We start from the raw sequence: 23,963 nt of genomic DNA, 5'->3' as shown, positions 1-23,963 counted from the left end.
TGACCAGAGCCTGGATGTCATTCATGGCCCAGTTGGAACTCAACAAAGTCTCATTCCTAGTGAAGCCCAAACCGAGTGACCTCTTACCGGGGAGGCCTTGCACGTTTATAAAAGAATGTGTGTGTGTGTGAGTGTGTGCGTGCGTGTGTGTGTGTGGTCTTCTTAGCTTGTTTCCCAGAAGCTCTCTCTGTGTGACCTTGTCTGCCATCCCATCTTTTGCCCTGACCCATTGCATAACAGCTGAGGGAAAACTGCCTTACAGGACCCTCAGTCGCTGGAGCCAACCCAACTCAATGACACAACTGTCCCATTCAACACACTCCACTCTGTGCAGGGCCGTATAAAAATAGGGCCTGTCAGACTCAAAAATGGCAGTTGATTTTATTAGTCTAAGGCTAGTAGTTTAGCCATTTAAAATCTATTTCCCAAAAGAGGGGAAAACAGTACAGTATTTTTCTTCTCTTAAAAACTCATTAGCTAGTTGCTACCAAAGCAACCTTTTGGGTTGGTGAAGGCAAAAGAGTTCTCAAATCACCCCACTGTGCAGTTATGGCCTTCAGTGTAAGGAGATAAGGTACATTTATTGTGCTGTCTCTCGCCACTTGAAATTGGAAATTTTACAACATATTGTATACTTAAAGCAGGCAGACAATTAAAAATGGACTAATTTTCTCAGTGTGCATTCTCTCCCCATTCTTACAAAGTAAGGGAGTAAAGAAAAAAGGTAAAAAACAAAACAAAACACAGAATCCACCATAACACAGCTTAATCATAAGAGCACACAATATTTGTTTCTATCCCTAACTCCGAAGGGCACATGGTCCATCTCTGTCCACAGGCAATGCAGCATTCTTGGGGATCTCCTGGAAATTCCTGCCACCTTTTTCTCTCCTTCTCAACCAGGCTGCAACATTGAAAGATGGACTGTTTGGGGACAGGTGGAGGGAGAGGAAAAGGGGAAAGTGGTATGTTCAACCAAGCCTTCTGATTCTGCCTCTAGACTGGCATAAGTCCACATGAGTTATGTTCTTTTAAATTAGAAATAACGCCATGAAGATAAGTGCCAAGTGCTCTTCTGTTACCAGTTCATCATGGAATTTCTGTTGAGGGTCATGAAAAACACTTGGCTACTTCCTCCAGATCGCACGGATGCAAAAAATACCTGTTTGAAATTAAAAAGAAGTTAGTTCAACTGCATGGTTTCTTGCCCTCTCTTCTTCAACCGTCCATCCATTTTCTCTCACATGTTCTATCCTGGCCATGCGTCAGCTCTTAATACTCAGTGGCTGGTGTTTATAAAGTGCCTTTTAATACAGCTCATCCTCTGTAAACACTCCTGCCTTTATGTTTGTTATTATCACTTATTGTGGGATTGACCTTTGGGGTCAATCTTGATTTGTAACTTCTCCTTTGGGTGCTCACATTTCACAAGGGAGTTTTGTGCGGGGATAACTTGCTGGATTGGGACACAAGAGGGCCCTTGTGCATTTTTGGAAAGCTGCAGAGGCTCCCCACCGCTCCCCTATAAAGACGAGAGGGCAGGCAGCCTTTGGGACTAAAGAGAATCCTTTTGGATTCCCAAAGTCAGGGGGGAAATTTGGGGCAAATGGACTTGACTTTGTAATTGTTTTAATTAAAAAAAGAGTTAAATGGTTGTGGTCAGAGAGGATAAGGTGCTCAGTGCCTATTCACTTCGGCATTTCAGGAATTAATGCTCGGCCTCTCTGCTGATGCAGACATATCCTCGGCCAACAGAGATAATGGCATTAGTAAGCAGAACCACAGTCCATTAGGTCCGGGCCTGTTAAATCATTTTATCCAGCAATGAGAGAAAGTGAGCAACGTTCGGGTTACTGCTTGCCTGAGCTGAATGTCAATGGACCACTGCCCTAGGAAAATAATCTTCTGGGCGGTGGTCTAGCCCTTTATTTAGCCAACACCAAACTTTGGTCCAAGGCAATTACTTTTGTCACTAGTATAGAGTCTCTGCTACTTCACTTCCACAGCCTCTTCAGAAGAATGCTGCAGAAATGCTTGTCATTCAGTTAATGCTACATAGGTTAGCAAAGCTACTGTTAGGGTCAGTGATTCAGAGTGGGTGAGCACAGGGGACCCATGGAAACACAGGAGGAAAAGAGCTGTTGCTCTCGCCAGGTTGTGTGCACTCTGGACTTCAATCCTGGGGGCCCAGGTGTGGGTGTGGCCCCAGTCTACTCCTGAGGGTTTGGGCAGGGCTTGTCGGGGTGGGTCTTCAATAAACTAAAAGTGTGGGAGCCCATGCCCAGATCACTTCTAGTCATACAATTTCCAAACACTAGGTGAGGTGCTGGAGTTTTAATAAGGGACCATCTGGCATACTCTGGTCAGGCCCTGGAACCCTCCTTGCCACCTGTCGCTATTGCCCACCCAGACCCAGACCACACCAGACCATGCCAGGTCAGAGTGGTTGGCCAGGGTCAGATCTAGAAGTTTAGACCCACACCTCCAGGATTGGACTAAGATCAGTCTGGATGGGCCAAGAGATGTACATCTGTTCAACCCGTCACGTTCTTTCCTATTGGTGTTTATGTTAGCTGTTTTGGGGATAGCATTTCTAAGTCAGCCAAGGTCACAGAGGATGAATTCACAAATGCAGTACAGCTTAGCTACTAAAACGCTTGGACTAGTCTATGGGGAGGGCACGGGAGAAGCAGCAGTGCTGGAGAATACCCTTCCGAGGGCTGAGCATGCCATAGAACACCGCCACTTCCACCGGAAACAGTCCCCTTACGACACCGAAGAAGAAACATGGCGGGATGACACAGGACATGGCACTAGTTGAGTTTGTGATTGTGCATTCCTTAAGGAACGGGTGACATTTTTTAAGTTTATATTTCTACATGTCAAATGTTTTACATTTAAAGGTGAATATAATGTGATAGCTTAGGTCTAAAAGTGGGATATAAAGTTGACCCACTGTGAGGTGATTAATGATGGACCAACTCTTCTAAGTGCTTAGGAGAATTTGGGGTGTCTGTTGAATCACCGTAAGGTCTGCAGGCCACAAAAGTTACTAGGAGTTTACAAGAAACTTTTAGATATGTTTATGCCTTTTTGATACGTAAGTAATACATTTTGAGGGTTCACATAAATCAAACCAAATAATGCCATTTCAAGATAATATTGATTGTTAACACAGATGTGATTCAAATCAGTAGAAAGGAAAATGAAGGTTTCACAGGTACCTGGTGGTCTCTTAAAATGCAAACACTAATGCAAATGTTGAAACGGATTTACCTTATCATTTCTTTCACATAGAAACTTTAACCTTTGAGCTCGCTTATGCATAAATACTCCATCCAAATGTCCTGTTTCCACTGACCGGATCTCAATAGCTTTCTCGCCCCAGCCCATTATCTGATTGGAATGAATGTAGGCTGTCAAAAGGAATTTCCAAAACTGCATTAAAAACATTAGATGGGCAATAACTCACAGCATCTGTTCACATCTTAACCACAAAAACGACAAAACAACTTGAGATAAACAGACAAAGCAAGTCTTACAACTGTTATTCACAGACTTTTTTTTTTGTGGAATCAAATGGTTGTTTCACATTTCTTGACTTTCGTTTCATTTGGGGGGTGTAACTGCTGAAGGAGATAAGGAATGGTTAACCTACCCACAGACGTGGGCATTTCTCCCCATTGGAGCACCACATCTTTAGTTATCCGGCCGTAGGTGTTCACGTACACCCCCTCATCCTCATAGCAAACGAGCATCTCCATCCCATCTGTTTTAGGCAAGATGACAATGGCATGAGGAGTGATATTGCCCTGAATCTAGAAGACAAAGAAAGGCCAGGCATTATTCTTTTTAAAAATAAGCAACATCTTCACTAGTAATAGCTAAGAATTGTAAAAAAAAAAAGGTTTCCCTTTTTTCTATTTTCATTCTAGAGGCTGACATTCTGCTTTGCTTAATTTAACCATCAACCTGTCACATACTCCAGTAAATAAATACAAACTTAGGCACTAGGTCAAGAATCCCATGTACTTGTTCCTGAACATAAGAACAGCTCAGGAGCACCTAGTACATACCAAGCACTGGGCCCTTTAACTGTACAATTTCTAGCCCTTAGAGCAGCTCCTCATGGGAGATATCTCTGCCCACATGAGGCAACTACATTTCAGGGGGATTGTGTAACCTGACCAAAGCTGCACTAATATGTGGTGGTAGCATTGGGGTTTGAACACTTGTCTTGTAGACACTGAAAATCATGTGTTTTCTACCTATTTCCAAAACAGATGAAGAGAAGCTAAATTGGATGGAGAAGAGCCCAAAGGGGGCCAGAAGATGGGACCAAAACAGACTCGTACCAAATGGGCTCTAAGCAGGTAACATAGATTGTTTATTTGGGTGCTTAAATAACAGGAAAACCCAAATGAAGGGCTTGCTGAGAAAAAAAATAAAGTTACCAGTCATTCCAAAAGTCTTACTATTGAAATAAGTGTAGATTGACTTGTTCTGGAAAAAGAGGTGCAGTGCTGCTGTGACCCCTGGCTGGGAGTGTCATGGCAGCCCCGGGGCTGCGGGGAGGGTAGGAGGCATGGGGTCGAGGGAGGTCGTGGCGAGGCTGCAGCACACGTGCGGTGAGCTGAGTGTGTGCGCGCACACATGAGGTGGAAGCTGTAACTCAACAATGAATGATGTGTGTGAATGTGTGATGCACTAAAACAACTTTTTTCTATTGATTTCTTTGGAGCAAAGTCTTTAAACTGTTAAAACACAAATCAGTGACAGATGAGGCCTTGACCTTTCCTAATAAATAATTTCTACTGGATGTGAGTCTGGGGATTACATAAGAAGACAATTTACAAGGCTCCAGTCCTACAAAGTGAAACACTGTGCAGCATCTGGGAGAAAAAGGTAGAGGGATTAAGAAGTACAAATTGGCAGTTATAAAACAATCCTGGGACTGTAAATACAGCATGAAGAATACAGTCAATAATGTTGTAACAAATGTGCATGGTGCCCGGTGGGTACTGAATTATTGGGGGGAACACTTCATAGGCTATTTAAATGTCTAACCCCTGTTCTGTACACCTGAAACTAACTTAATATTGAATGTCAACTATAATTAGAAAATAAGAAGAATTTTAAATAAAATTAAAAGTCATGTTTTAGGCAACGTTCAGTACAGTAATAGTAATACTATAATGTGCAGGGCCAGGTGCCAGCCACTTCCGATGTATTACCTCCTTGAATACGGGTGACAAACACATGGGACAGGTTCTTTCATCCCCAGTTTACAGTTGTGAAAGCTGAGGGCTGGACAGACCGCCCAATGTGCCCGTTACTTCACAGTGAACACTGGCTAGATCTAGGGTACATCTGATTGGACCACCTGACACTGCCCTCAAGTTGAAAAGAACAAAAATAGCAGAAAAGGACCATTGGCCTTGTCCTGTGTAAAATGAATTCATCTTGCTTCAAAAACCAAAAGTAAGAGCTCATCTTTTGTACTCCAGCTTAAAAAAACAAGTTTATGCCCTTGATGGAAAAACACCATATGTACGAGGGAACCCCTCGAAGCCATTGTGTATTTATCCTTACAAGTTTAAACTTCAGTCACCTTCAAAAGTACTCTCCATTGGATGCAACACACCTATTGAAACTTTTTTCCCCCTGCTCAAAACAGTTTCTGAAACTTGTTGATTTTGTTGCTTTTTAGTGCTTCTGCCATTTTTTGTTTCATCTTTTCAACATCGGCAAAAACGTTTCCCATTGAGGACTTTTTTCATCCAGGTAAACCAAAAAAGTCACTTGGGGTGAGATCGGATGAATAGGGAGGGTGGGGAATGGGGTCATACCCTTTTTGGTCAAAAACTGCTGAACACTCAGCACTGTGTGGGCAGGTGCTCTCATAAATCACCCATCGTGAAATGGACAAATGCGTTGAAAGAGTTTTCAAAACAAATTCACTGAAGCCAAAAGCAGCCTCTCACAGTAACACCAGCTGGTACACTGATACGGATGGGTTCTAGAACACTCTCTTAATGCGGGGAAGTCTGTACTACAACAGACCCACCCTCCAGAAGAAAATTCCTGTTTTTCTGGGGTCCCCCCTGTATTTTAATCTAAAGTTCGATGAGACATGTCCAGTAAATGGCACATAATTACTATTATGTGTTACTCAGCGTTAAGCAGTCATAAAAGTGAGTTAAATTTACATGTTTTGTTTATTAAAAGCATTGCCTATTTAGTAAAGGTCAAAAGTCCATCCACTTTACTGATTAGAAAAAGCAAGACTTCTATTAAAAATGTACAGAAGCAAATCTCTTTTTACATGTAGGTTGTTGGGTAGAGAGCCTTGACAGTTGGCTTCCAGGAACTTACGTGAGATGGTATGTAGATATCATAAGAGTTTCCTGAATCAACATCAATTACATGGAAACCAGTGTGTGAACCAAAAATAACCTTTAATCTTTGTCCTTCTTCTACCGTGAGATCAACAAGCAGAGGCTTGTGCTGAAGATCTGCAAAAGACTTTAAAAATTGCCCCATGAGTGTACACGTCATTCAGAGAGTCCATCTTAACAATTTTTCCTTTAGTTATTGCCTGGTGGAATTTAATGTCTTTCTTAAATAGAAAGACCAGGAAATGTGTCTTTCATTTTTTAGGTCTATTCATATTCTGGCTCTAAGAAAACGGGTCTAACACCCATTTGTACCCCTATTTCTACTCCTGGTCCTCCAGGGCAGAGAAGTGGTTTATAGTCATCAATTTTTGATACTGTCACTGTGCATTACAAACTTGGCGTCTTGGTACTGCTGATCTTTCCTGTTTATTTCTGGCCTTTTTCCTCACATGTGACAGCCAGGCCCATGCATGGCTGCTATCTTTTCAGAGGCCTCCTCGGGTGGGCCATCAGGTCCTGTCTTTGCTAGCTCTATTCAGGATCAGTGGGAGGATGGGGGTAGAACATCACAAGACTCAAGGCTCATTTTTTTACACGAATGTTGATAGCAGCTTTATGTGAATAAATCCTCCAACCCAGAAAAAACCCCACCATTCATCCTTTTGCAGGTGGGTGGTTAAACAAGTTGTGGTATATCCATACTGTGGAATACTACTCAGCAGTGCTAAGGAACAAACTACTGCGCATTGGTGGTTCAGTGGTAGAATTCTCGCCTGCCATGTGGAACAAACTACTGACACACACAACAACCTGGCTGACTCTTCAGAGAACTATGCTGGCTAGCTGGCTAGTTGGGTTTAACTAGAAAGAACAAAATCAGGAGCTCCGGGTAGGTTTATCTAGGTTGTATGTGTTTGAGTCAGAGCCAAAGCCACAACATGAATTTACGTGTTCTTCTGATTCCCTTTGCCACTCTTTACATTCATTGGGTCTTGAAGTCTGGGAGAGAATTTGGGGAACCACAAGTGCCTTGCTATAATGCCACTGTCCCTGACAGACCCCCCTCTCCACATCCATTGCTAACACCATCCTTACAGTATGGGAGGCCCTGGTCTCGTACCCTTGTCCTATGGGAGGGCTCGGCCCCTGCTCATTGTTTAATCCAGTCTTTTTTGTTCAAGTCCTGGCCTTTGCTCTTCCCTCTTTCCAGGCCAGCTGTGGTCTGCTGAACAAAGCATTTCACACTCTCGCATCCACTTTGGCTAGTAAACTGATGGCACTGATTTCAGAGCTGGAATGGGATCCTGATTGAAAAGCTTTTGTGGAGAGAGAGATTTTGGCAGAACAGCAGTACCACTTTAGCTTTTAGGAGTGATCCCTTAAGTGCTATTACTAACCTAATGCATTCCAAAAATTTCTCTGTAAAAGTGGGGTTGGGAAGGGGAGCCCATTTCCATTGATGAATCTATCTTCCAGAGTATATCACGAGTAAGCCCCTAGTGCTAAGGGAACAAGAAAAAAGTGGGTGATTCAGACATGAGGATGGGCTCATAATGATCTCAAGGCAGCTTTTGCCCTCACATGACATATGTGGGAAGAAAGCATATGTAAAGGGTCAACGAGAAGAATGATCAAAAGATAGGGAAAAAGTAAGAACCAATGAGATACGAAGAGAGAGGCATAGGCAGGGAGAGAGAAAGAGGGAATGAACAGAAGTTACATTTAACATTGGCTATGGACAGACTGTGTAGCTCTGGACACATCGGAGTGCCCATGAGTGCTGGTCCTTCTGGCATTTGGGGTCAGTTCCATGATCTCAGCAAGGGGCCTAGCACATCCCTGTTCTGCTTCTGCTGAACCTTCTCAGTGATCAGTCTAACCATGGTGGGTATAGAGACTCAGACAAGGTCAAAAATAATTAAAAAGCCATCAAAAGAGAAGAATGAAGAGAAACTAGGTCATTTTCAGCTGTGACTGAATTCAGTTTTCATTTCAGAGAAATCCGACAGCTCTGGGGATAGGGAACGTGAAGTGAGTTTCAGGAACTTCACTGCACAAGGCTTATGGAGATTACAAGATTCAGGGACAGCTCAACCTTGCAATTCAGTGCTGCTGTCGGTCTGCCTTTTTCAAATGAAATGTCAGAGAGTGCCCTAGTTAGATGGCTGTATAATGAGTCTCATTGCCTAATATCACAATTAATGATTCATCGGGGAACCATTTCACCCTAAATTCCACTTGGAGAAGGTGATTCATAGACCTGAAATGGAGGAGTGTGTACCCAAATTTTGATCTGGCAAATTTTATAGCATTTATTAATCCTTAGTCTTTATGTTTAGAATAATAAATCTAAGTGTTTCTATACTTTTAAAAGAGCTTTATTATATATAGGAATATTAATATTACTCTATGTGCAAGACAGACCACTTTGGTAACTGGTAGGAATCAAAAATTTAAGAAAGACTAAAACAAGTACTTTTTAGGTGGCCACATGTCTGCTTACCTTAAATGCCATGAACTTATGATATGGTTTCGGAGCCCAAGCATATATCTCCACGGCATTCTTTAAGGCAATCACCAAGAATTTGATCCTCTCATATTTAACTATAATAGAAAAATTGTAAGTTAAGAACATGTATCAATTTATTGAACTTTTTGTGTTAATGAATGTGTAACCCATAATATGCAAATATACGGGGTGGGGCAAAAGGAGGTTCACAGTTGTTTGTATGGAAAAATAAAGTTAATAAATAAAAATGCAAGAATAAACTGTGTTTCATGTACTCACAACTGTCACCCTACTTTGTCTCGCTCTGTACATAGAAAACTGTAGCTCAGGGTAATGTGGTTGGTGTGGGATTTTCTTATGTTGTAGATACCGATTTAACTACCATTAGTGTACGTGGTTTGCATATGCTTGGGGCTTTTTGCTTTATGCTGAAGGTTCTGTTCTTAATCTAAAGACGTAACTGCCTTAGGACTTTCTTTAACCATTAGGTCTAGGTGTGAACTATTTATTGTAATAAGAATCTACCTAATATCCCTTAATGTTTCCTTGCCTGGCTTTTATACCCATTCACATGTAAGTAAGTAGCCAGGAGCTGGTAGAAAAACTAGCAAATGGGTAGAGACATAAAGACTTCTTTTTGTTTACTATTCATATTTGAATTCCAATTATTAGAAATTTATAAGGAATTAGTGCCCTTATAAAAGAGACCCTAGGAAAAGCCCTCTCCCTTTTCTGGTATGTCAGGTTCTAGCCACAAGACAGCGGTCTGCACACCGGGAAGTGAGCCCTCAGCAGGCAGCGCATCTGCCAGTAACTTGATGTTGGTTGGACTTTCCAGCCTTGAGAATTCTGAGAAATAAATTCCTATTGTTTGTAGGCCACTCAGTCTGGAGTATTCTGTTATAGCAGCCTGAACAGACTAAGACAGTACATATGGCATTTTAAATTTTTGACATTTTTATGCATTATCTGAACAAACAGAGTATTCTGTGTTCTAAAGAAATTGGACAGTCCAGAACAACACCAAATTCTTGCTCTTTGAGCTCTCTTTTCCTGTAATATGTCCCTTCTGATTATACATTCTGTCTTTAATATACTTTCAGCTACTTCTTTAGCAATTTATTTCCATATTTCTCAATAACATTCCTATTACGTATTTGTTGATTGATTGTTTTCAGTTGTACATATTATCTACTGACTTTGTAGTATGGAAAGGATTCAGTTTCTTACAACTATTTCCTCTCTCTAGATCTCTCTTAAACACACATTTCTTCCTCTTCCAAATCTTCCATATAGTTGTATTTTAAATTTTTGGTTAATTCAATGGTCTGTGTTCACATCATTATTGCTCACAGATGAGGCACATAGTATACCATAATTATATTTCCTCTCTTGTTTTCCTGTACTTGTTTTATACGTATGTATCTCTAAGCACGTGTCAACCTTCTGTGAATGCTATAAATGCCTTCACTACAATCCAACACAACAGGCAACCTATTAGTAATATTTTATTTTTCTTGAATGCACCCCTTCTGGAGCCCTCTGTTGTTCTACTCCATTTGGACTGATACATACAACTGTACACACACCCTGCTGGTTCTGTCTCTCTGGAGAACTCTGACGAATACAGGTGGATTATAAAATACTGGGTGAAAATAACTTTTCCCTCAGAATTTCAAAGCCTTGCTCCATTGTCTTCTAATTTTTCTAGTACTGCTGTAAGTGCCAGGCCACCTGATTCTGGGTCTGCTATGGGTAAACTGTTTGTTAATTTATTTATTTACTTAGAGTCTGGAAGCTTTAAGGACTAAAATATCATGTTGATATGTCTTGTTTTGAGTCTTTTTTTTTTGTTGTTGTTCACTGTTCTGGGTACTCAATTATTTTAATTTGGGATTTCAAGACTTTCGTTATAAAATTTTTCTTATATTCTTTATTTGATACTTTCTTCCCTTTCCATTTCTTCTTTTTTAAAATTCCTGCTACTTAGATTTTGAACCACTTGTACTGATTCTTTTATTTTTTTTAACTTTCCACTTATTCCCCCAATTTTTCGGCCCTACTTTCTAGGAGATTTCTCAACTTTATCTTCCAAAATTTCTGTTATATTTTTACTCTTGCCAATATATTTTAATTTCCAAGCTTTTTTTTTTGCATTTTGAATGACTTCCCCCAACCTTGCTCCACATTTTTGATAGCCATTATTGTTATTTTTATGGAAACAGTTTTTATAGCCTCTCTGAAGTTGTTTCTTTCTCTAAAATTTTCTTCCACTCCTCATTGTCCTTGGTCCCTCTCTAAAGTCCTTTCTAAGTTTCCTACCTAGAAGTGGATTTCCCTATGTCTGATATGGAGGCTTACTGACTGCTGGGCTCTGCTTTAAGAAGTTAGACACCAAGCTTTGTTCATGGCATTTCAAATATTAGTACCTGAACGTCTTTTTTGCTGGTCATTTAGTTTCTCTGCAGACAAATCTCCAAATCTCTTGCTTGGGGGGTTAACCATGGTTGCCAACCTTCCAGAAGCTAAACAGGGTGGAGTGTGCGTGTGTGCTCCCTCACCATTCAGTATTCCCCATCATCAAACTGGCCATGACAGCCTTGTGTCTTCTGTTTTAATTGGGGAGGGCGGCTCCCTGACTGGCTTCTGAAGGAACTTTCTATTCATTAACTCTCCAACAATCCTTCTATTGTGGTTTGACTTTACTCTTCCACCTCAGGTACACCTGGGGCCTCAGGTCCTGGGCCTTTCTGGATTCTGTTTAAGAGACTGGACTGATTTTGGTGAATTTACTCACTGAAAACTTAAAATTCAGCACTTCCTGGTTGGCTAGGTTTGTTTTTAGCCATCCAACTACTCTTATTCAATTTTCTTGACATCTCCTTTGCTGGTTTCAATTCTGATCCCTTAGGTTTATGGTATTTTTATTCCTTCACTGTCATTTAAATGGGTGGCATTAAAAATATATATATATATAGATACATATATATATATATACACACATTTAAACTGGAGCCCAGGACTTAATTCTGAATGCACTCTTCCAACTTCATTTATCTTTTGTTTTTTTGAAATAATGCAAGTATACTTACAGTTTTAGCAATGTTTTAACTTGGTGCATCATCAATGTATGATAGAAAAAAACTGAATGAAACTTAACTGCATAATTCAGGTTGAGTATGAAAAACAGTCCCGTGTCTCCAGACTTACCAACTTTGTAATGTATACAGCCTTCCAAGTCCCCAACGGTGATCCAGCCTTGTTTCTTTTCCACTTCTGGGTCATTGTGTAGTATTCTATTTCTTAACCATGAAAGATAGTAAACTCGTAGCTTATTCTTCTTTCCTGTTAAAATAATAGAGATTTCATTTGAAGACCCTGTAACAGTGTTTTCTCTCAACCTACCTCATCTCCATTTCGTTTTATCCACTTATTTTCATTTATGTGTGTGTTTGTGTGTGTATGAAGGCACATTAACCAGTGTCTCCAGCATTGTCAAAGTGTGTCTCTGACAAACCTTATGATTAAAACAGCTCTAATTGTTTTGGACAAATAACTATTTTATTTTTTAATATATTGTATTGATTATGCTAACACAGATGTCCCAATTTTTTGGCTTTTGCCCCGTTTTGCCTGGTACCACCATTCCCTCCAGCTATCCCCTCCCATAGTTCATGTCCCTCGGTCATGCATATAAGTTCTTTGGCCACTCTGTTTCCTATACTGTTCTTAACATTCCACTGTCTATTCTGTGCCTACCAATTTGTGCTTATTAATCCCTATACCTTTTCCCACATTCTCCCCATTCCCCCTCCCAGCTAATAACCCTCCAAAATATTCTCCAGTATTTATGGTTCTGTTCTTGTTCTGCTTGTTTACTTAGTTTGTTTTTTAGATTCAGTTGTTAATAGTTGTGAATTTGTTGTCTTTTTAACATTCATAGTTTTGTTCTTCTTTTTCTTATATAGTTCCATTGGATATAATAAGGGCTTGGTAGTGATGAACTCCTTTAACTTTACCTTATCTGGGAAGTACTTTATCTGCCCTTCCATTCTCAATGATTTAGGTCCTTGCTTTTCATCACTTTGAATACATCTTGCCAGTCCCTTCTAGCCTGTGAAGTGTCTTTTGAAAAATCAGCTGACAGTCTTATAGGAACTCCTTTGTAGGAGTTACCTACCTCCTTTGTAGGTAATTCTCTGCTTTTCTCTTGCTGTGCTTAAGATTCTCTCTTTATCTCTAACCTTTGGCATGTTAATTATGATGTATTTTGCTATGGTCATCTTTGGGTCCAACTTGTTTGGGATTCTCTGTGCTTCCTGGACTTGTATGCCTATTTCCGTCACCAAATTAGAGAAGTTTTCTTTCATTATTTTTCCAAGTAAGTGTTCAATTTCTTGTTTGTCCTCTTCTCCTTCTGGAAACCCTATGATCCAGATGTTGGTACATTTGGAGATGTCTCAGAAGCTTCTTATTCTATCCTTGTTTTTTTAAAATTATTTTTCTTCTTGCTGTTCTGATTGAATGCTTTTTTCTTATGTTTTAAATTGTTGATTTTACTCTGGGCTTTATCACCTCCACTGTTGTTTCTCTATAGATTTTTCTTTATCTCACATAATGCGACCTTCTATTGTGCCTGGTTCTTTTTTGTGCTGTTGCAGTACTCAAAGATTTCTTTGAGCATCCTGATAACCAGTTTTGAACTCTGTATCTGATAGGCTGCTTGTCTCTCTTTCATTTAGTTCTTTTCCTAGAGTTTTGTTCTGTTCTTTCATTTGAGCCATATTTCTTTGTCTCCTCAATTTGGCAGTCTCCCTGTCTTAGTACTGTGGCCTATTGAAGAAAAGGTACCTGTAATTTTTGTGGGGTGGAGCCTTAGGTAACCACCAGGGTGGGGCAACCTGTTTCACTGCATGGGGCTCTGTGTGTGGGAGGGCTCAGAGGGGACAAGGCCACTGGCCTCTGGAGATTGCCCAGGAGGAAGCTGTCTCCCGGGACTCACCCTGTTGTCAGTTACTTCACTTTCTCTCCTTCTTCGTTTATGCCACTTGTGCCCTGCCAGCTGTTGTCCTGGTGCTGAATCCCAGAGTAGGTGGGTCTGCATGAATCCTACATCTGTTGTGGGCCCTTAATAGAAGTCTCTTAAGAATCCTGCAGTTTCTTCTGCCTCAATCCCCACTGCCTTTTGGTGAAGTTATGGTGTCTTATTTTCCTGGTGCTGGAACCCTAGGCTGGGTGGTCTGTTCTGGAGCAGGGATGACTCAATCGTGAGGTATCCCTCCAGATTTTCATCCAGCACACATGAATGTGAGACTGCCCATTCCACCACCTCTCTGTGCCTCTTTGTGTCTCCACCATCCTACCCATCTGGATGAATGTGGCTTCTTTAATTCCTTGGTTGTCGGACTTCCATACAGCTTGATTTTCTGATGAATCTGGGTGATATTTGCTTTGTAGTCTAGTTGTAATTTTTGCTGTAGTTGTATGCAGAGGCAAAGTGCATTTGCTTCCATCTTGACTGGCAGTCCAAGTAACTATTTTATAATTTGTCTTTGCCTTCAGGTTATATTTTATTTGAACATGCTGTTCTTACTCTTTCTTCTTAATACAAAGAGTAGTATACTGCTGCACTCAGTGAGACCTAACTTTTTTGTGTGGGTTTTATTGTTTATGCTATTACAGTTGCCCCAATTTCTTCCTTCTTCACCTCCTTCTGCCCATCCCATCCCCTCTTCCATAGTCAACTCACATACTGTTTTCCATTTCCATGGGTACTTCATATATATTCTCTGACTAGCCCCTTCACCTTCTTTTAAACAGTTCCCATCTTCCCCCTCCCCTCTTACCACTGTCAGTCTATTCCATGATTCTATGCCTCTGGTTCTCTTTTGTTCATTAGTTTATTTTGTTTATTGGATTATCCTTATAGGTGAGATCATATGGTATTTGTCTTTTATCAACTGGCTTATTTCACTTAGCATATTATATGAGTGGATTAAAAAACTGTGGTATATTTACACAATGGAATACCATGCAGCAGGAAAAAAGAAGGAATTCCTACCTTTTGAGACAGCATGGATGGAAGTGGAGGCTATTATGCTAGGTAAGACCTAATTCTGTAACAGAATGATGGATCAGAGTTCCAGAATGTTCTAGATCTCCATACATGAAGGAGTGTTGACAAGTGGATATTTTATTATATGTGCCTGCCTTCCCCTTACCTTCTAACCTAACAGCACATATTAATGGAGATTATCTCTTGTTTACCTCCTCTACTACTTGAAAGATGATAGCTGGTCGTAGTTTTATTTTACTTGATTAACAAAAAAAGAATTTGTAAAGGAACAAGAAAAACAAGTTCAATGAAGGTAACCTGAGCTTAGAAACTAACACTGGATGCATTTATGGCGCTGAGATCATAGAAAGAAATGCCAAACAAAAAATAGGGAAGACAAAATAGGTGAGTGCTTGGGAAAAAAACTTAAAAGTTCCCTTTGGTAATAAAGACTTTATAGCATAATAAAAAATCTTAAAAATATTGAAGAGTATACTTTAAGATACTCCATGAGATTATCTGTGTTCCAGATGAGAAAGTATCCCTTGGGGTGGCTCTTCCTAAGTGTTCAGAAATTTAGGCCTGTGGGTTTTACTTCTCGGGTACTTATTTTCCTTTGATTTCTCTTAGGTGTCAAAAGATGTTTTATATTTTACAGATGTAATATTTACCAAAAGAAAACTCATTAAAGCAATCATACACTGCATTTCACAGGAGAATGCATTCATGACTTAAATTAAAGGAATCACTGTGCCGTTACAATTTCCTTTTGTAATCAAGAGCCTGGAATACATATTGATCACAGCAGCTAGGATGAGTGGGAGAGCCGGTGCTCCCCTCTTTCTGTGCCAGCACAGACCCAAAGGGGGTTCAAGAATCTTTGGCTCTTATTTTCATCTTATTCTTTTCCCACCTATGCTTCATGAGAAAAGTAAATGCTTATACTTCTAAAAATGGGAATGTGTCACTCAATACATAATGGAGCCTGGATGTGAATTTCTCAGTATTGTTTCCACTTTTGGTAGGTGGCTAGCAGAGGATTACTTTTAAATTTGACTTGGTAGTGTAGTAATCAAGAAAGCAATGAACCAGAACAAAGGACTACATTGAATTAAACTCAAATGATAACATAAGAAAACTTTCCTGGTTAAATGCTATGTGGGGCGAGTATGAAAAGGAGTCTCTGAGCATTTGGTGGGAGGGTAAAAGAAAGAGGGAGCCGTGGCATCAAGTGTAGATGTTTGTTTCAAAATAGAAGTACAGCTGAAGAATTAAACTTTGTTTAAGATTCAATCCAGTAGCGTTGTGTGGTCTCTGCTACACAATGGCTGCATGTAGAACCATGGTTTTCAAACTTGGCTGCACACTGGAAACACTTCAGGAGCTATGAACGCAGTGGATGCATGAGCCCAAGGGATTCTGACCCCTGGTCTGGGGTGTAGGCCAGACTTTCCATATCTCCTCACTTTTGTCTCCATCTTTTTTAAAGCTCCTTTTGGGAACCAGAAAGCTTGAAGGTGTAGCAGTAACGATCCCCACAGTCAAATCTCTTTGCAGACTCAGTCACCCAGTGGGCCAGCTGCACTTGCTAAAATATTACTGGACTCTAAGCTAGAGTAGTTCACATAAGAAAAGGGACCAGAGAAATTTCTGTTTACAAAATTTCCCACTGCCAGAAGCCTACATTTTGATCTTCTCCCTATGAGAGTAGACAGCAATGATGGGAGTGCAGACACCTTCAAAACACCCTTGCTGAGTCCTGATGGTGGGTAAAGGCCCATAGGAATAAGCTTTTGTGGTAGGTCTCTGCCAAATTCAGATTTCAAGTGAGAGAGACTTACCTTTAGAGGTCAGAATGGCCAGAGTTACAAAATGCAGGTGATCTTGCTCTGACTCTACTGCTAGAATTTATTGTGTTAGCTGGGGAAGGGCAGAATTTACTGTTTCTTCAGAAATGAGGTGATCACCTTTCCTATCTGTGTAGACTTGGAGACCTTAGTCACCCTAGTAACATACCTGATATTGTCACGAGGACATTCAGTCCCTCAAGCACATCCATCTGCTGAAATCGCCTCCGATTGATCAGATTATAGACTTTGCCTTGCCCACTTCGGTCCAAAAGCATCAGGCCATTTTCAGTTCCCACCAGGAGGTTTACACCTGCAAATTTAAGAAGCACCTCAAGACTGACTTTATAAGGGCTTTAACCTGGAGTCCCTGTAAAAGCTAAGAAATAATGCCTTATAAATATAAACTAATGGGCAAGTAGGTACTATAGTTGGGAGTGTAGAAGTGGAAGCTCTGACATAGTAATTAAATTACTGTCTCTTTGGTAATGAAATTAGTTTTAATTTATGAAGTGGTAGCAGCGTTTATTACATCTAGCCATTTACTACCTTCTATAAAGAGTCCTTATCCAGAGGAGCCTTAGGCTCAGCTGTGAAACTACCACAGTTTGCCTTTGTTCCTTCCCTCTAATTCCCTTTCTTGGCTCTCTAAATCCCACTTCAAGATTCCCCCAAGGCTCACCTCCCACCTTATGCATGCAGTGATTTCTAGCTTATCCACTTCCAACATACAACCGTGCCCCATATCCACAGCCCCCTGGAAGTAAAAACCCCTCCTTCTCCTCACACCACAGCTTAATCTATGTCCTAAGGTTCTGCTTGCTGTTAGGATATGACAAAATAATGTAAGTGAGGCTGTTAATAGCCTGAGAATCACAGAAATATTGACTGTAAAGAACATCTTACAATCTAGTGCAGCCCACCTTCCATACAGTAATCCCTGTTAGAAAGCTCTGGCAGGTATGTGGTCTTGTCTGGATAGCTACAGTGCTAAGAATTCATCCGTGGGCAAATCACTGCCCCCTCGACACACAGCACACACATATACACTGAGAAGTCCACCGTGCAATGTGCTACATTCATGAATAATAACTTTCTAATTTCCCTTGCTTGTTGTATGTCTATGTTACGAGGAACATCAATATCTGCTCTTTCATCTACATATTCACTATTAAACATGCCCAGCTTGCTGTCTGCTATCTCTTCTCCAGAGGATAGAGCCTTACTTCTCTCCATCATACCTCCCATGAAATGGTTTTGGGGCTTCACACTCTTTACCACTAACATCTGAAATGCCTTTGTCTTTATAAAATGGTGGTGCCCAAATCAGGCTTGGCACATTAGGTGGGTACAGAGATGGGCCATGTCTTTCCTTGATCCGTCCATGATATTTATAGTAACACCAACCAGGGCTTCGATAGAATCTCATCACACCTACACTGAGTTTGAGGTCAGCTAAACCCTACAGATCATTTTGATAAGAACTAAAGGTTGATGTCTTGAACTAAAAGGGAGGGTTCATCCTCTATTGTTCTTTCCAAGTTTATCCTGCTACTACTAGTAGCCTTTGGCAATTCATGAAAATATGCTGGGCTAATTTTCCAGCTGTGAAATAGAGGTACACCACTATTCCCCTCATAAGATTTGTAGGGATCACAGAAAGTGGGGCACGTTACTCAGTGTTGGGCACATTGGTGGTAGCTAGGTCTGTTGTTAGCTTGAGTCCATCACTTATGTAAGATGGTTCTGAGTCTCATTCTGTGATCCTGAGAATTAGGCTATCAGTTCCTGCGACATATAAAACTGCTCTTGATTGTTCCTGAGGCCAAGAGAGTCCCCAAGTCAGGTCTCTGACCCCCATGATTCCAGCAGAACTCTTCTGATGGTAAGATCCATAAGCTCTAAATGTTTGAGGGTCAATTCATTACTGAGCAGGAGAGAGCACCAACTTACCCCACAGAGCTGCACAAAGTATTTCTGAATTGAATCGTTTCTTGTATTTTCTGATTTCCGGTGTGTCACTGTGAGGCCGAATGTTGGTTGGGTTTACGTTTACCACTGAAATCTTTCTTGCTTCATTGAGTTTGGCTTGCTCTTGCCTAAGAAGTTCACTAGTAAACAGAGCTTTGAGAAAAAGAATCAGAGAAGTCAGCGGCACCTTAAAAAGTAACCAGTGGAGTCATGGAGAAGCAGCTTCAGAACACAATGATTTCTCCTTGTTTAGTGTGCATTATAGCAAAGGCGAACAACTCTGAAACTTTATGTTTTTTTAAGTAGGATAAAGTATGAGTCATTCAGAGAAGCAGTGTTTTGCCCATTAGTAAAACAGGCTTATGGGCACCACTGGAGTCGTTTGGGAACTTGATAATTATCTCACGAAATTAAATACACCACCCTCATCTCCCATCATATATGCAGGGAAGAGTTACTTTTTGAAATTCTACCTAATCAATGGACAAATTGGCCTAAGTTGAGTCTGATGATTAGTGAGTTGCAGAAGTCTAGAAAGCAAGACCCTCCTTGAAAGCAGCCAGCTTCTGCAGCAGGAAGCACACACCTGGAACCCAACACAACTCAACACGCACTTATTAAGTGTCTACTGTGTGCACAGCACTGTACCCAGAAATTGCTTTTGAGAAATATGTGCTAGATTTGGAGATCTCTGATGAACAGCTTTTCCTAGGGCCCCTGGAAACCTTTGGATTCCTACCAGAAATGAAATTAAATAAATAAAAAGAGGAAAAAAATTTTGAGAATTCTACAAAAGTAATAATTAAAAATAAAAATATTCCTTTTAACGCAGGGCCTAAGGAGTAAATGGGTTAAGTATAGAACTAGTTAATGATTGATTTTTTTATCAAGTGATACTAGAAAGGAAAGCTAAGCTATTTCTAAAATACCAGGGCCACCTTGCTTACCTGTGGCTGATGATTCTTCATCCTCTTCATCTTCATCAGTGGGAGACGTCTGGTACACTCTGGGGTCCACAAAGGGGGTGAAGGATGCTTTAGTGCTGCTTCCCATGCCATACTAGCCAAAAAGCAAGAAGAATAAGAGCACATTAATAAATACTACAGCAACAAATACTGCTAATAGTACTTTGTTTGGGCTTTAAAATAATTATAGACTCTCAAGTCTGTCCAGATGCTCACACTCTAAACCCCTGATCAAAGTGCGTGCCTCTCTCCCAAGCTGCTCCTGGTGTTTGTTACTCACTAGCCATTGTGCCTTTGCAGGGTTTCATTATCAGACTGCTAGAGTGACAGCAAATAAATTAGATTTGGATTGTATGTGGCCCCTTAATATCTGGTAAGATGACTGGTGACAGAGCTCACTTCTCCCTTGAAGTAAAAACAATCTCCTATTGTCCAACTTTTCTTAAGAAAAGCTGGTGCAGTTGGCAATAAACTAAGCATGTCCTCACAGCAGCACTTGGCTTGAACACATGGTCATCCAAAGGCTCTCTCTTGGGGACGCAGGCCCTTCCACAGTGGCCTTGTGATGCTGGTGGATTGGTGTTGGCTCAAGAAGCCTTACAATCTTTAGTTCAGGGACAATTTCATGAAGGAATCAAAGATTTTTCCTTAGCAGGATAGTGCCCTTAAAAGGATACTTACATTCACATGCCTTACGTGGGACTTTATGAAAATACCAGGTTTGTAGGCAATGCACCTTGAGGACTCACTTAAAAGATAAATCTGAAGGGCTTGGGAAGCACCAGGAAGACATGAAGTCAGAAGTGGACTATGGAGCAGTAAACTCAAATATCAGGCTTCATGTGATGATATTCCATGTCTGAGTTTCGTAAAAGGAGCTTCAATAACCATCTCTCCATTTTGTCTGTCCTCTCCATTCCTTCTACTATTTCAAGTTCTTTTAATATCACAAACAGACCTGCACTCAACATAAGAAACACCTCTTTTTTTTTGTATAAGTGTCTTCAACTGCCTTTTTAGTTGTATTTTTAGGTTTTCACTTAAAAATCTAACCAACATCCCAAGATCCCTAAACACGTAAGAAGAAAACCACAAAGCTAAGGTTTCCCTTCCATCTTATAAAATCACAACCACCTCATCCTCTGTAAGGTAGGACCCGCCCCCCAAACAGAGCGCTTTCACATCCATGCAGTCCACTGGTCTTTAGAAGACGTCTGTGAATACCCCTCTGTGTTCTTTTCCTTCAGGTGAACAAAGCTTGTTTACTCTGTAACTTTACCATCCAAAGCATGGATCGCAAGAAATTAGTGCGCAACATTAAAAACAACAGTGCACATGCCTTTATAAACCCATGTAGGGAGGGCCTAACTGTGATTCATAGGACTGCTTGTGAAATATGACCAGCAGCTGAGAGCTCTTCTTATGGATCAGTGTGGCCAATGACATCTACGCGCACTACCTAATCACCATGCCTGTTGAAGCTTTTTTCCAGGACTTTCTCCCTCTAGGAAAGATAATGTCCCATTTTTCTCTTTCTCATGCAATTTAGAGTCTCCAAAGTATCTATTTGGAGTTTGAGAACATATCTATTTATTGATTTTTATTTTTCATAAGTCATTTCAACCTCATTTCATGTAAGTCAAACTTAGTTTGACTATATTTTTATAAATATGAACCTCAACTACTGGCCCTGGAATTGCTATAGGCTGAATGAAGTTCTTACCACTGGCCAAGCAGGTAGGAGGTCCCAATACTGGTCTTAGCTCTGTCACAAACCAGCCTTATTATGCCTTGGGTAGGGCTCTTAGTCTCTGTGAACCTCATCTGTGAAGTCAGGTGTTGATGATATCTGAGAACTTTTCACTGCTCTGCTCCTATGGTTTCCCCTAGCTGAGGATATGCATAAGCAGCTATGTAGTAGAAACCAACCGAACACATTTCTGGGAGCTCAGCAAAGACTCATTCTTGAAGAGAGAAGGGTTTCAGAACGCCCTGAAAAAGAGTAGAGCTATCATGGCTGCTGCCCAGCACCTACTTCAGTCCCAGAGTCCATTTCCTGGGAGTGCGTGGAAACGCGTCCCAGGCCCTCAGTCGGGGTCCCAGCCGGGGAATGACTCTGCTGCACCAGGTCTGGGAGATTGATGTGGCCGGCAAAGCCATTGCTGTCACTGTGGCCAGATCGCTTCTTCTCTGCAGAGGTCTGGGGAGCAAACAAATGGGGCATCATAGGGGGAAGCAAAGGCTACAGCGTGACCTCACCCCTCACATAGTGTAGGCAATGTCGTCTCCACATCCACCCACTGGAGAGTGGGAAGATTCCACTCATGTGTCTATTTTACCTAAGAAAATAAGAAAGAAGTTAAGCTTTGCTAATATTTAGTGTATGGACTGACCCTGAGGTCTGATGCTGCTGCAGGAAGGGCAGTCTGGGGCCACATAGAATGTGGGGGTTTGCTGTGGGAAGACAGGGATGCTGCAGGTGGGGGGTTGGGTGGGGCCCGTACTTGCAAGTATTTGTGTACCTGTTCCTGTGCACACACATCGGTGTGTGTATGGACGGAATCTGGGGACCCTGTTACCAGGTTATAATGACACAGACCCACAAAACAGACACATGCTCTAAAGTGTTGCTGAAAAGAGGCAGTAGGATGAGATAACACTAATAAGCCATGCACACGTGTATGCCAAGAAAATACAGGAGATACGCAACCACAGGGTTCTTTGGCAGTCATGAAGTCAGAACGATGATTAATCGGGTCTGAGAGGAATTACCCTCCCACCCCCCCAAATCCACCAACTTTCCCCTCCAAAAAACAAAACAAAACAAAATCCCAAACCCCCCAAACGTGGTGATGATCCATGGTTTGGATCACCGTGTTGCAAAGATTACTTGAAAATATAGATTTACAATCTACTACTACTAATGTTGAATTTCTCAGAAGTAGCTATGGTGCCTTGTGATAGCAGCCAGTTAAAAAAATGAAGCCATCATGACTAGCAAAGCATTTGAAATACCATTTATGCATCTTTTTTAAATGCTCTTTAAAGGTATTTTATAATGTATACAATATGTTAGTGCAGTAGAACAAATGCATGACTTGTAAATAAATACACTGTAGTCTGCGGCACGCTCTAACATTTTTACTGATAGAGCCGCCTGACCCAACACATTGTAAATCACTGCTTGGGAGAGCAAAGCCCCCTTCCTAAAATCCCAGGGACAAAATACAGGATTGAAGGACAATGGCGCTCCCTGAAAGCCAATGCCCACCACACCGTAGTCCTGGCTGGCACTGCGCTTTTTAATTTAACACTCATGCGACTAGATCCTTGAGGGCTCTTAGAGCAGACCTGACTTAGTAACCAGTTCCTTCCTTGCCTTTTTTTCTGCTCATTTACCCAACATTTTTGAAGCCTACTAAATGTAAGGCATTTTGCTGAACATGCCGGAATCAGCCAGGAACAGAGTGAGTGCACTCCCTGCCTTGTTTGTGGCTGGCTGGCATGGGCGAGGGTTCATGCTGTTTCTGTGACCACCTCACCAGACTGGCTTTTTCTTTCCAGAAACTGTCCTGTTTTTGTAACTCCAGTTCTGCACCTGCCTCTAGCTGGAAGGGAAAGGAGGAGCTTTTTTTCCTAAGAGAAGCAGACTCCCAAATTCCAGAAGGGGTGTATGTAACTGATGTTACCAGGAAGCTTGAGAAGTAACCGCAGAGCATAGTGACCTCTATATTTTTTGTCAACGTGCTTCTGGCCTATAATGTGTCCCAGAAAGAGGCATTTTCTGGATTCATTTTGCCACATGGCTCATCTGAACATTACACCAGCTAACGACATTTTGGGGGTTCCATACTAATGCATTTTATTGTACTGGGCAGCTTCTCCATTTTTCTAACTTCTGTTCAAATATTTAAAAGCTTTTGAACATCTCCCCCAGCTTTCCAGGAGCATAAATCACACCTTATCTCTTTAGAGTTCTGCGATCTCTCTTCTATCATCAGCATTCTGTCTCAAGCCAAAAACGGATGCAGACCCAGTGGTTCTCTTAGGCCTGAAGAGGCTCATGAAGGGGAACAGCCCCGACTGGGAGAAGCTTGAAGGAGCCCAGCAATGACCCCTCAATCTTCCCACTTCTGGGTCATCACCCTCTTGTTCAATTAACCAGTACCTCCTTCAAATTAAGTATCTTTTGTGTGCCAGGCATTCTGCTGGGAATAC

At 41.2% G+C, this 23,963-nt stretch overlaps 1 protein-coding gene across 5 annotated transcripts in view; it reads right to left on the bottom strand.

The window, feature by feature from the left end:
- Positions 1–362: 362 nt before the first annotated feature.
- Positions 363–23,963, bottom strand: part of TNIK (TRAF2 and NCK interacting kinase) — a 350,236-nt gene continuing 326,635 nt past the window's right edge. For 4 of the 5 annotated variants that reach the window (XM_053657844.1, XM_053657845.1, XM_053657846.1 and 1 more), the window contains 10 exons: positions 21,781–21,945; positions 19,728–19,839; positions 18,763–18,933; positions 16,979–17,122; positions 12,118–12,252; positions 8,902–9,002; positions 6,376–6,525; positions 3,659–3,818; positions 3,277–3,416; positions 363–1,162 (listed from right to left, as the gene is read on the bottom strand). In XM_053657844.1, coding sequence (XP_053513819.1) covers positions 1,079–1,162; positions 3,277–3,416; positions 3,659–3,818; positions 6,376–6,525; positions 8,902–9,002; positions 12,118–12,252; positions 16,979–17,122; positions 18,763–18,933; positions 19,728–19,839; positions 21,781–21,945 — 1,362 coding nt within the window. In that variant the 3' untranslated portion in view covers positions 363–1,078. The remainder of the gene's footprint in view (positions 1,163–3,276; positions 3,417–3,658; positions 3,819–6,375; positions 6,526–8,901; positions 9,003–12,117; positions 12,253–16,978; positions 17,123–18,762; positions 18,934–19,727; positions 19,840–21,780; positions 21,946–23,963) is intronic. The other variant, XM_053657848.1, reaches the window with a different exon arrangement.

The sequence above is a fragment of the Artibeus jamaicensis genome, unplaced genomic scaffold (genome assembly GCF_021234435.1).
Source record: "Artibeus jamaicensis isolate MK-2021 breed Jamaican fruit bat unplaced genomic scaffold, CSHL_Jam_final scaffold_474, whole genome shotgun sequence".
NCBI lineage: Eukaryota > Metazoa > Chordata > Mammalia > Chiroptera > Phyllostomidae > Artibeus > Artibeus jamaicensis.
The sequence above is the reverse complement of the archived record's forward strand: the minus strand, read 5'-3'. Positions and strand labels throughout refer to the sequence as shown.